The sequence below is a fragment of the Megascapheus bottae genome, chromosome 6 (genome assembly GCF_031878675.1).
Source record: "Megascapheus bottae isolate mThoBot1 chromosome 6, mThoBot2.hap1, whole genome shotgun sequence".
Classification (NCBI taxonomy): domain Eukaryota; kingdom Metazoa; phylum Chordata; class Mammalia; order Rodentia; family Geomyidae; genus Megascapheus; species Megascapheus bottae.
Window position 1 is genome coordinate 23,890,940 of NC_143514.1, and position 12,284 is coordinate 23,903,223.

A 12,284-nucleotide genomic window follows, 5' to 3' on the forward strand; every position below is an offset into this window, starting at 1 on the left:
GCTAACCCTGAGCTTTTGTGCTCCAGGTTCATGTTCTATCACTTGAGCCATAGCTCCACTTCTAGCTTTTCTGGTGCTTAACTAGAGGTAAGAGGGTCATGGACTTTCCTGCATGGGAACTTTGAACCACGATCCTGAAGTCTTCTGAGTGACTAAGATTATAGGTGTGAGCCAACAGTGCCCAGAGGAAATTCCATTTTTATCCACCTCTTTAATCTCTGAATTATGGTCACATTCCAGAAAACTGATTTTTTTCTACAAAGGAATATTTTTTTCTTCAAAAGTTCAATCCTTAAAACAAAAAGGAAACAAATTAAATCAACAAAAACACTCCAGACTGTTTCTCACAGACCCAGTTCAGTGTACCTGAGGGGGGGGGAATGAAGATATGATCAGCTCATTCACTAAAAACCATGTGTGCTAAGAAAAAAAAATATTTATTATGAATATTAGATACAAATGATTTTTAAATCTATGAAATATGAAAACTACTAATTTGGATATTTAATTAAAGGTAAAAATACTAAACTCAATTGGATGTTTGATTGAACTTCTTTTCTGGAAATGGCCTTGCTTTCTATTTTACATAGATAACCAAAGCTAGGGCTAGTGAGCTCCCTCAGTGTGCTCCTTAGATATATGAATATCTATCTGCATCTGTAGCTCCTTCTGCTCCCATCTTTAAGAGCTGTTTTCGTCTATCCCTGAATACCACTTTCCACTCCCTTCTGAGACCCTGCTCCAGCAAGTCTCTTTTTTTTTAAGCCATTTCACTTTCTTACTTTCTCCAGATATGTGGATATGCCCAAGATATCTGTCATCTCAGAAACACATTCCCTGTTTTTGGTCCCTCTTAAAGCCAGGTTTCTCTCGGGAAGTTGTTGTGCCGCTCATTTCCCCACTTCCTCTCAGATGCTCCTCCTTTAAATTCCACTTAAACTCCTTTCTCTGAGGGCCCCAATGATTTCACACAAACTACAGCAGTTTCCAGTTCTCTCCTTTTTGAAATAAAAGTTATTTTCCTATTTTAAGACCTTTCCAGGTTTTTCTTTTCTTTTCTTTTTTCCTTCTTTCCCATGGCATATTCCTCTCTCCCACCAAAATTCCTTCCATTTGGGGTAGGAATTGTGATCTTTGAAGCCAGGAAATACTGAAAAATACATATTTACTCTTTGTACATGTTTTTTTTTGAAAAAACCCTAATAATCTATTAGAAAAAGACAAAACTGAAATCATGTGGGAGATAGAATTATAGGTGCCTAACATAGTGAGAGTTATGCTGAATGAACAATGGAGACAGAGTATGGCTTTTCACCTTGGGTAGTTAGGGGTCTTTTTTCAAAATGAGTAAACTGTGTGTCTCACTTGAAACAAAACAGATAACATAGTTGATAGCAAACTGGTTCTTAAGTGAGACCTGTTTTGCTCCCAGAGGGCAACTGGCAATGTGGAGAAGATACATTCTTATAACACCCTCCTCTTATAGGTAGTACCCTATGACAAAGAATTATCTGGCCTGAAACAGTAACAATAGAAGTTAAAAAAATCCTATGGTATGGCCAATTATATAAATTAAACTTTTAAGGAAAAAATACAATTTTAGAAAACTTCTAAGGCGCATTGTGGTATCAATATGTAAAATTTTTGATAATGTACAGTAAATGCATACATATGTGGAAGGCCCATATAGTTCAACAAACCAATATGCTTAAGATGACCAATATATGATGTTTCAGAAGTATGCTTAACTAAAAGACCAATTCAAGTGATAAAGCACAATATCTGAACGGATTTCATTGTACCGGTATTAAGTTCACTGCTTGCTATGATCTCAGGTTTCACATTACAACTAGGAAACTTCTCAGATTTTCATATGAAGAACAGTCACAGTTTTCTGAAAAGATTTTGTACAGCTCTCTTTTTCAATGACATATCTGAATGAAGCTGGATTTTTCTTTATAGAATAGGCTGAGCTCACAAATAGATAATGAAAATGAGGCTGTCTATGTTAAGGCAGATACTAAAAGGTTTTACAAAAATATAAAATGATGTCATTCTTGGTGGGTGCTGGTAATGAACTGGCATTTTGCTAGCTAACTGGAGAGATGGAGTCTTACAGACTTTTATGCCAGGGCTGGCTGTGAACCACAATCCTCCAAGTCCCAGTTCCTGAATGAGCCACTCAAGAGGGAGCCACTAGCACCCAGTTGTGGGAAACATGAGGGTCTAAAACTAGGGACTATGGAATGGCAGAGGTTAGGATTAAATTCCAACACCAACATTTACTAGTTGTATGTCATTAGGCAAGGACCCTGCATCTCAGTTTCCTTATTTGTAAAATAAGGACAGTAACAGCTACTTCACAGAATTACATGAGCTAACAGGAAAAAAAACCCATAAATAACTTAAAACATTCATTGGGTATACTTTGGTATACAATAATAAGTGTGTTATTGTTGTTTATTTTATTAATTAGCAATGATTTTAGTGTTTAATCCCCCAAACTACATAGGAAGATGGATGCAGGAACCTATATGACATCTCTTCTTTAATAACACAATTGTTCCTTTGATCAAAGGATACTGAATAACAATGTAAATGGTATAGCTACAAAAGAGATGTGTGTATGTATGTATGTATGTATGTATGTATGTATGTATGTATGTATAAAATCTCGCAGAATCTCCATAATGCAAATCATTTTAGGAAACAAAGTAATAAGAGGTGGACAGACAGAAATAGAGAGAGAGAGAGAGAGCCAGGCGCGGTGGTTCACGCATGTAATCCTAGCTACTCAGGAGGCTGAGATCTGAGGATCAAAGTACAAAGCCAGCCTGGGCACAAAAGGATTTGAGACTCTTATCTCCAATTAACCTCTAGAAAATGGGGAAGGGAGGGTTGGCTCAAAGGTAGAGTGGTAGACTTGAGCTGAAGAGCTCAGGGACAATGCCCAGACCCAGGGGTAGGGTGGTAGCCTTGAGCTGAAGAGCTCGGGGACAGCCTTGAGCTTTAAAAGCTCAAACCCCATGACCTGCCCCCCACCAAAAAAAAAAAAACAAAGAAATATATAGAGAAATATTTGGATAGTTATTCATTTTTGGACCAATACTTTCTGCTTCAAGTTTTGACATTAAGGAAGGACACAGATGTTTTTAGGAAAACAATGTTCAGCAAGAAATGTATTCACTACCTTACCTATGTTACTGTAACCCCTCTGTAATCACCTTGAAAAAAATTAAATTTAAAAAATCTACTGATCATTCATGTGGCAAACATAAAGGGATGTAATTACCTGGGGACAAATGACTTCATGGAAACTGTCACCTGGAGCTTGACCTTAAAGGTCAATAAACATCTTTTCCAGAGTTAAGGAAAAATCATGGAAAATATGAATAGCAACACATGCATGTTTCAAGGGGTGAAGCACCAGGCCAAGTCAGTGGGGGAATCAGGCAGGGAAAGCAGGTGTCCAATCATGTCAGATGGTCTCTCCTTGTTCTGCATGACTTTGTGAGCAGTGGCATCCCACAAAGGTAATATCCTTCACTGTTTGTATCCTACCAAATCTGAACCTAACACAAACCATCACCCTGTCCTTGCCTGAGCATAGCTGTGTCAGCAAAACAGTTTCTCTAAAACTGATGACTATAAATAAAAACTGACGTTATTAAGATGAAGAGAACCAAAATATCACAAAAATACATCATGCTAACAAGGAGGAGTTGCAATGGTTTCTGGTTGTTAACAGAGCTATACAACAAAACAAACATTCAGTGCTAAAACAGAAGAAAAAAATTAAAAATTCAAAAAATTATGGGTCCTATAAGCTTTCACCTATGGAAGGGCTAGGGCTCAAAGACCCCCAAACACAATTAAATTACTGCCTTATAGTAAAAAATTTCCTGACATTTGCACCTGCCACACGCGGGTCCCCAGCAGCCCTACACTGGGGCCTCATGAAAACACCTACTCCAGTCCCCTTGGTTAGATGGAGGGACCCCATCACAAGAAGGTGGGAGGACCCTGCTCCCGTAATGGCACAAGGGAGAAGGTTTGCTTGTATCTTTCCAGACACGAGTGACAAACCTATTTGGATTCCAACTCGAGATGTCCGACTAGCTGTCACTGCCCACGAGAGAGATGCGTCGACTATGTCGGACAGCCCACGGAGGAAAAAATGTAGACCCCAAGCTAGAGCACATGCCATCACCTGGGGAGATGTGAAGGGATTGGTAGAACAGGCCATGGCCATGGTACTCTATTCCTCCTGATGTGTGCCATTATTACAGACAATTCCCAATCTGCTGCAGGGCAGGGTAAGATAACACTAGTACCCAGCCCCCAGATCTTGATGATGGTGGGGGAAGATACCACCATTTTCCCCAAATGTTCTCTTCCAATGGCACGGTTGGCCTCCCTTTTTTGGCAGATGCTTTATGGCACCAAAAAAACAAACCTCACCTTTGAATGGGAGAAGGCCACTTCCTTTTGCTTTTCAAATGAGTCAGCTAGGCAATTTGATGGCGATACTATCCCCCTTGCCATGTGACTCATGGGACAGGATGGTGGAACTACACGGGACCCTACCTTGTTTGCTCCACTGGGAAAAACTGCACTCATGCTACTGATATACTTTTTTGTATGCAGCTCTGCCCTCATAGGAAATTTAATAGTTTTGGCAGTGTTTCAGTTCCTCTCGAGGTGATTAGTCTTTGTGCCAACTCCTGGCAAGACAAAAAATTTGGAAGCCTCGCCTTGTCCTTATGTCCAGCCATATACAACGGGTCTAAAGAGAACCCCAAACCTCAAAATCTAAAAGATTTTTACAACTCCTCAGGGGGACGAATGGGAGACCTAGGACCCCCCCCATGCTAATTGTCTGTTCGTCACATTCCTGTCTTGATTTATCTCCCCTCATATTGGCCAACAAACATCGTTGCAACCGCACGGCGTGCGACCATGTGTCAGGGATGGTAATGGTCAGAGCCCCGTTCTTTTTCTGCCTAGGAGACAACTCCTCTGATGCCTGCACACTCAGTAATCACTGGAAACCAAATGATACTTATTCCTTTGCAGGTTTGGTGTGTGTTCCCCCATTTATTGTTTTGGATACTAACGACTCTCAGTTTTCTCAGGTTCAACTAATTTGTCCGCACCATAAGATAGCAATAGGAGGGCCGGGAGTTTGGCCTAGTGGTAGAGTGCTTGCCGCACGAAGACTCGGGTTCGATTCCTTGGTACCACACACTTAGAAAAAGCCAGAAGTGGTGCTGAGGCTCAAGTGGTAGAGCTCTAGCCTTGAGAAAAATCCAAGGACAGTGCTCAGGCCCTGAGCTTAAGCCCAAGACTGGCAAAAAAAGAAAAAAAGATAGCAATAGGATTGATCATTGTGATCGTGTCAGCAATCATCACCTCAGTAGTTTCTGCTACTACCGCCGCCATATCATTGTCTCAGAGCATGTCTACCATACAACAGATAAATCAGCTCATCCCTCAGTTGTCATGCATAGAGCTACAGCACCTGCAGGTTGCCAATCATCTTAAAGGAGGCCTCCTCGTGCTCCAACAACAGATAGATTTGCTCCAAGAACAGATTATATTTCTTTGGCTGCAACAAGGAGGACTATGCAATGCTATGACTACTTCTGTCTGTCAGCTTTACACTTCCATGCCCAATGTCACTGAACTTAGTGGCTATATCAAAGGCCCTTGGTTCCTTAATTACTTAAACTTTACTCAGTGCTTACTCCATGATATTACCCGCCTAAATCAGACTACCATACAACTTGTTCCCGCTGCCTCCTTTTTAGAAGATGTACTTAAAAAACTGCAACAATGGTTTTCGCCATCCACTATAGTTATCTGGGGCTACTAGGGCTTGCTCTTTTGGGAATTATTAAGTGTCTGCACTCCCAGCAACTACGCCTCCAGCAACAGGTCACCATAATGACGGTCCTTTTAAAAGAAAAGGGGGAATTTGTGGGTAGAGCTGGTCAGATCTGGCTGAGTCAGCTAGAGAAGCAGTAGAAGCACACTTCCTGCTTGTAGAGACGTGACTCAGGCATGTCTGCCTAGCTCACTGGCCATGACCTATCCACACTCCCTGCATTCCCCCCAAGGACCAATCAGTACCTGTTTAAAGTGCCTTACATCAACTCCCTGCTGGGTAATTGGCCGGGGGAGACTCAGGAGGTTGGGGTGCCGGGACTATTTAATTCCTGATCTGCGCAATAATAAACGAGACCTGCTCATGCTCGTCCTCCCGGCATGTATACTGTGTGCATGTCATTCACACTTACCTCCTGCCAGAGATCTAGCCCCACACACCTATATTTGTTGTTTTGTTTCTATATATTTTGGAGGTCTTTTCAAAATTTCCACAATTAACAATCAGTACATTTATAATCGACAAATTTCAAAAGCACATTGTTTAATAGAAGCTTTAAACAACTGTCTCTATGAAAATCTTAAAACTAAAGTATTACCTTTTTGTCTCCTTGCTTTCGTCTCCTTAATCCTGGCCTATAGTCATCACCAAATCTCAGAAAGTAATAGTACGAAACCAGTCTCTCAATAGGGTCTCTTATGACATTAATGTAAATTGGTTTCTTCTTCACACCAAATCTGAAATAAAAGCAAAATTAGATTCTCAGCAACTTGTCCTTGAAAGCACAGTATAGGGAGGCCCTGAGAAGCTGATCAACAGCCCACCTTGAGCAGGAGGGTCCTTGTGAACTGATTTGTGCAGCTCTTGGACACTGACAAGTGTCCCATCTCAGTCCACTCTGTAAGCTGGTCGCCAAGTGACAACTAGGTACGCTGCATCACACCTACCCCGACAAACAGTGACAGCCTCATCCACAGACAGCCCTTGAAACTAATAGGTACATGTATGTGCTGCCAAACCAGTTTTGCCTTGCCCTGGCTTGCCAGAGAGGCCTCCCCTCCATACAATCTGTGGAAACTGACAGTAGTCCTCTACTTGCAGATAGGTAACTATGCCCAGAACTGCCAGTGAACCTGCCTTGCCTAAGAAAGCTGTATCCTGTTTGGCACTGCAATTCTACAGTCTCTGCAACTGGAGCCAGTGAGGCACACACAGGCATCACCAATGCTGACTACACCTGAAACAGTTACAGGAACACTAAAACCAAAGCCAGCAAATCCTATCAAATATATATTCTAGGTCTGCCTTTAACTGTAAAAATGATTGTATGCAACTAAGAGGAAAAAAAAGATCTTTCAGATGCATAAATATTGATACAAACATAGGAAGCCTGAATCCCAGGAAAGGAAAATGATAAAGGAAAACTAATAAGGAATTAAAAATAATTTTAAAGGCAACTAACTACAGAGACAAATTAATGAAATCAGTAAGAATTTATGATGTGAATGGGAAATTCAGTCATGAAAGATCATGAAAACCAAATAAAATATTTGGAATTTAATAACTCAACAAAAAGTAAAAAAATTTGGTGCCAGGAGTCTCACCTAGTGGTAAGACTGCTTGCCTGGCATGCATGAAGACCCGGGTTGGATTCCTCAATACCACGTACATAGAAAATGGTGCTGTGGCTCAAGTGGTAGAGCTCTATACTTGAGAAAACCCAAGGACAGTGCTTAGGCCCTGAGTTCAAGGCCCAGGACTGGCAAAAATATATATGCGCACACACACACACACACACACACACACACACACACACACACACACACACGCTCTCTCTCTCTCTTTCTCTCTCTCTCTCTCTCTCTCTCTCTCTCTCTCTCTCTCTCTCTCTCTCTCTCTTTCGGCTCTACAATTGCATAAAAATCTTTTGAAACAACCTAATTAGAAAAACCAAATAAATGTATAAAATTAGAATTCAGAAGGCTTTAAGATTTACAAGACTGCAGTAACTGAGCATTTTGCACTTTTGCACTTTGGGTATTCCAGAAGAGAAGGGAAAAGACACAGAAAACTTCGTTAGTGAAATAACTACTGAAAACTTTCTAAACTGTGGGAAAGATACAAATATTCAAGTGCAGAAAGAAACTTAAAAAGATAAATTTAACTATCAAAGGTCTTCTCAAGCATAGTATAGTTAAATTATTGGAAGAAAAAAAACAATGAAGCTGAAAAACAAGGAGAGCAAGTACAAAATCATATACAAGGAACCTCCATTAAAACAATAGCAGACTTCTAGACTAAAAGAAAATGGAATATTCTAAAGCTTGAAAGAAAAAAAAAGACCCACAAGCAAAGAATATTATGCTCAGAAAAGCTGTTAATAAGATGCCAGGTGAAGTGGCTCACATGGAAAACAGGAGGATAATATTTCACGGCTAACTCTGGCTAAAACTTAGCAAGACCCTAGCTCAACAGAAAAGCTGGTAGTTAGAACAGCCTGGCATAAAAGGTAAAACCTTACCTGAAAAGTAAATAGGGCAAAAAGGCTAGTAGTGGCTCAGATGGTAATTCACCTGCCTACTGAACGTAGAACTCCGAGTTCAGCCTCAGTGCTGCAAAAACGTAAAATAAAATACAACACCCATAAGAATTCATTACCATCAGATAAGAATGCTTACAGGAGTCTCTGCATTAGATATGAAAGGATAACTTCTATCATGAAAACATACGAAGGTGCAAACTCACTAGTAGAGCAGATACACAAAAAATAAAGACAAAAAAAATCAGAAAGATGAATGATGAAAGGAAGAAACAAAGAATATTTAAAACAACCAAAATTAAAGGAACATGTCTTTGCTTATCAGTAAGCCATTAGCAAAATGGCAGAATTGTCATTATTTAGCAGTACTAACTCTAAATATAAATGGATTAAATATTTCAATTAAAAGATATGGTCTGAGTGGATAATAAAAATAGACTCAATGATATGCTGCTTACAAGAAACTCACATACACTGAAACTAAGGTACAGGCCAACAAAAGATAAACCGTGCAAATGGAAAAAGTAAGATAAAATACACTACACACACACACACACACACATCCAATTTTGAAGCACTCAACTATATAAGGCCAACATTATTAGATCTGAAAGGACTGACAGATTCAAATACAGTAAGAATTGGAGATTTCAACATCTCACTTTTATCAAGAGATCATCCAGACAAAGCAAATCAAATAACTGTTAGAATTAAACCTAATTGCAGAAATGGAGTTAGCAGATATTTACAGAATATTTGACTCAATATCTACAGAATAGATACCTTTTCTATTAGAAACTGTCAGGATAGTTCCTAATTTGGATACAAAACAAGTATTAGCCTATTTAATACTTCACAATAAAAGCATGTATCTTCTCTAACTCAAATAAAGTAAAACTAGCAATCAACAGAATTGCACAAACATATGTAAATTAAACACCTTCCACTCAAGTGATCAAAGAAACAAAGACAAAATCAAGAGGAAATTTGGAAAAGAACACATATAAAAAGTAGTACTACCAGACAAAAGTTCACAACTTTCACAGCTATCTCCATGAAAAGTGCCTATGTAAAAAAAAAAAAAGCCTTCAAATAACCTGATGATAATTTAGTAAACTTGAAATGCAAGAACAAACTAGACCAAATTTAGAAGCAAGGGAATAAAAAGATTTGAGCAGAAATAAAGAAAAGGGAAATTGGAAAAAATTAAGTAAAAAATTTTAACAATATAAATAATGACAATCTTAGCTCAGCTGGTGTAATCAACCAAAGGAAAGAGTTCAGGCATGGTGATGCATGCTTACAGTCTCAGTACCTGGGAGAAATAGACAAAGACATATTACAAAGAAAAATGCAGTGAAACAGAATAGAGTGTACTAGGACAGTAAGAGAGAAAACAACGTTTAGGAAGGCATCAGCAATGTTACATAATGAGGAAGGAGCCACTGTCTAGGAGACAGTGTTCTAGGATGCAAGATTTCTTCCAAGTACCAGATGTTAGAGGAATAGCAGCATAACTCTGACTACACACTCAGGACAGTAACAGGGTGAGTGCAGAGGCAAGGTGGGCTCAGGTGAGCCTGTACATCACTTTTTTTTGCCAGTCCTGGGCTTGAGCTCAGGGTCTGAGCACTGTCCTTGGACTTTCTCAAGGCTAGAGCTCTACCACTTGAGCCTCAGCACCACTTCTGGCTTTTTGCTATGTATGTGGGGTACCGAGGAATCAAACCCGGGTCTTTGTGCATGCTAGGCAAGTACTCTACCACTAGGCCAAACTCTCGGCCTCCAGTACATCATTTTAAGAATTAATCTTAATGGGGATTTTGGAAAGAAAGCATTGGAGTATATAAACAGAGAAATTTATTTTAAAATACCACTGGATACTGTTTTGGAAAGACTGAAATCTTTAGATCTCTCTTCTTGATCACTACATCACACAGTGACATCAGTTTTCATTTGATATCCCCTATATCCAGAAGCTGTTGCAATTGGGCAATTCAACTTTTAGCTTAGTTTAGTACTGTTTCACCTGCAAATCTTTTCTCTCCAAAAGCATTAAAGTTTCCTGAGGAAAACAGTAATGTGCAAATATATAACACTGTACCACAGGTTATCAGTAGAAGCTCTATTAGGGCAGTGACTATTTTTCTCTTACTCATAGCTTTCTCATCAGTGTTAGCCTTAATGTCCTACTCACTGAATATTAATAGAGTTAGGATGGGAAGATTATTACTAATTGGCTACTTTACAAAAGCTGTTCTGTGGGAGAATTTGTAATCCTAGCTACATAGGAGGCTGATATCAGAAGAATAGAAATTTGAGGCAAGACCAAGCTGAAAAATTCACTAGATCCTATATGCAAAATAATCAGCAAAAGCCAATATAGATATAGTAATGGAATGCTAGTCCAGCAAACATGAGCAATAACCTAACAATTCACACTCAAACAATCGCAAAAAAAGAATATATCTCAAAGGATATTTTAAAATTCAGTAAAGTGGTGTTTCTTTCCTCTTTCTTGCTAATACTTGGTATGTATAACTATCCAGTTAAATATATTAAAAAGATTCTAGTTACATCTACCTCTATATACACTGATCGTAAACACTGATTTTGTATATGTATTTGTTTAAAATTTTAAGTCTATTAAAATTTTCACAATATTTTTTCATTTTCAATAACATAAACCCTACTATGAAAATATTTATACCTTTTAACATTCATGTCAGTGTTTAATAAGTAATATTCTTTCCATAAAGCTTTATACTTTTCAAGTACAAGTCTCTTTGCAAATACCAGAGCTTTGTTCTAAGTATAAGATTTTGCCAAAAGCAAAAGCACTCAATATATAATTTTAATAATGAAAATCCAAAGTATTATAAGCCAAACTCTGTGTGGAGAAAAAAGAAATAATTTAGGTGAAAGGGTAACAAACATTCAATTCAAGGATAACGCAGCCCTGAGGGAAATATGCATATCAATTACACTTATGAAATTGGTTCAATGCCTGTGCAAAGAAAAAAAATAATTAGTTTATTTTAAAGCTGCCTATAAAATGTTCTCAATATTGCAGTATGAATTATTTATAGAAAAATATAGATCTAAATTTAAAACTACTGTTTTATGGAAAGATCTTGACTACAATGAGAAGAATTAAAAATAGAAGTATATAATTTTATGTAGGCAATATGTGTGATTTGTTTTTAATAATATAATTTCAAAGACATCAAGATTTATTATTTATCTGAATTAGTATTTCATTCTACTTTATATTTTCAACTTTAAGAAGTTAAATTGACAGCAGATTACTACTTTCTTTTTAAGTTTTTATACATTGTTCCTCTTAAAGCTGACAAGTATATGAAGATGTATTCCTTTAAATCATGACTGCTAATTTAAAAGTTGATTGCAAATAGAATAGTATTTTTTGGTGTTTCTAACGTTATTGCAGAATATCATTAGGAAACTGCTTAAATGTGATGTTTATTGCATGTACTTTATAAAACAAGCTCAAATGGATTCATTAGACTCATGTTAACACTATTCATTTTCTGACTAGTATTTAGTATGGCACAGACTCCAGAAAGAGGTCACACAGTGACTGAATATTGTATGTACACATACTCTTTATTTTAACTTTCCTTAAGGAAAATATGATAGTTATATTCTGATTCCACACTTCCAACAAAATAGGATAAGAGACTTATCACCAATCAAATTCAAATTTAAATGCAAAAGGAAATAATTAATCATAAGAAAAATCTTTCCCTAATACTTCATAACTTGAAAGCTAAACCAAGGTAGACCAGGGCACAGTGCGCCTTTACTAAGTCTGAGCTGAGAAGTAGATATAATGTG

At 38.0% G+C, this 12,284-nt stretch overlaps 1 protein-coding gene across 3 annotated transcripts in view; it reads right to left on the minus strand.

Annotated features, from left to right (window-relative positions):
• Window positions 1-12,284, minus strand: part of Hs2st1 (heparan sulfate 2-O-sulfotransferase 1) — a 116,368-nt gene that overhangs the window by 8,233 nt on the left and 95,851 nt on the right. For all 3 annotated transcript variants that reach the window (XM_090334465.1, XM_090334464.1, XM_090334466.1), the window contains one exon: window positions 6,486-6,624. In XM_090334465.1, coding sequence (XP_090190591.1) covers window positions 6,486-6,624 — 139 coding nt within the window. The remainder of the gene's footprint in view (window positions 1-6,485; window positions 6,625-12,284) is intronic.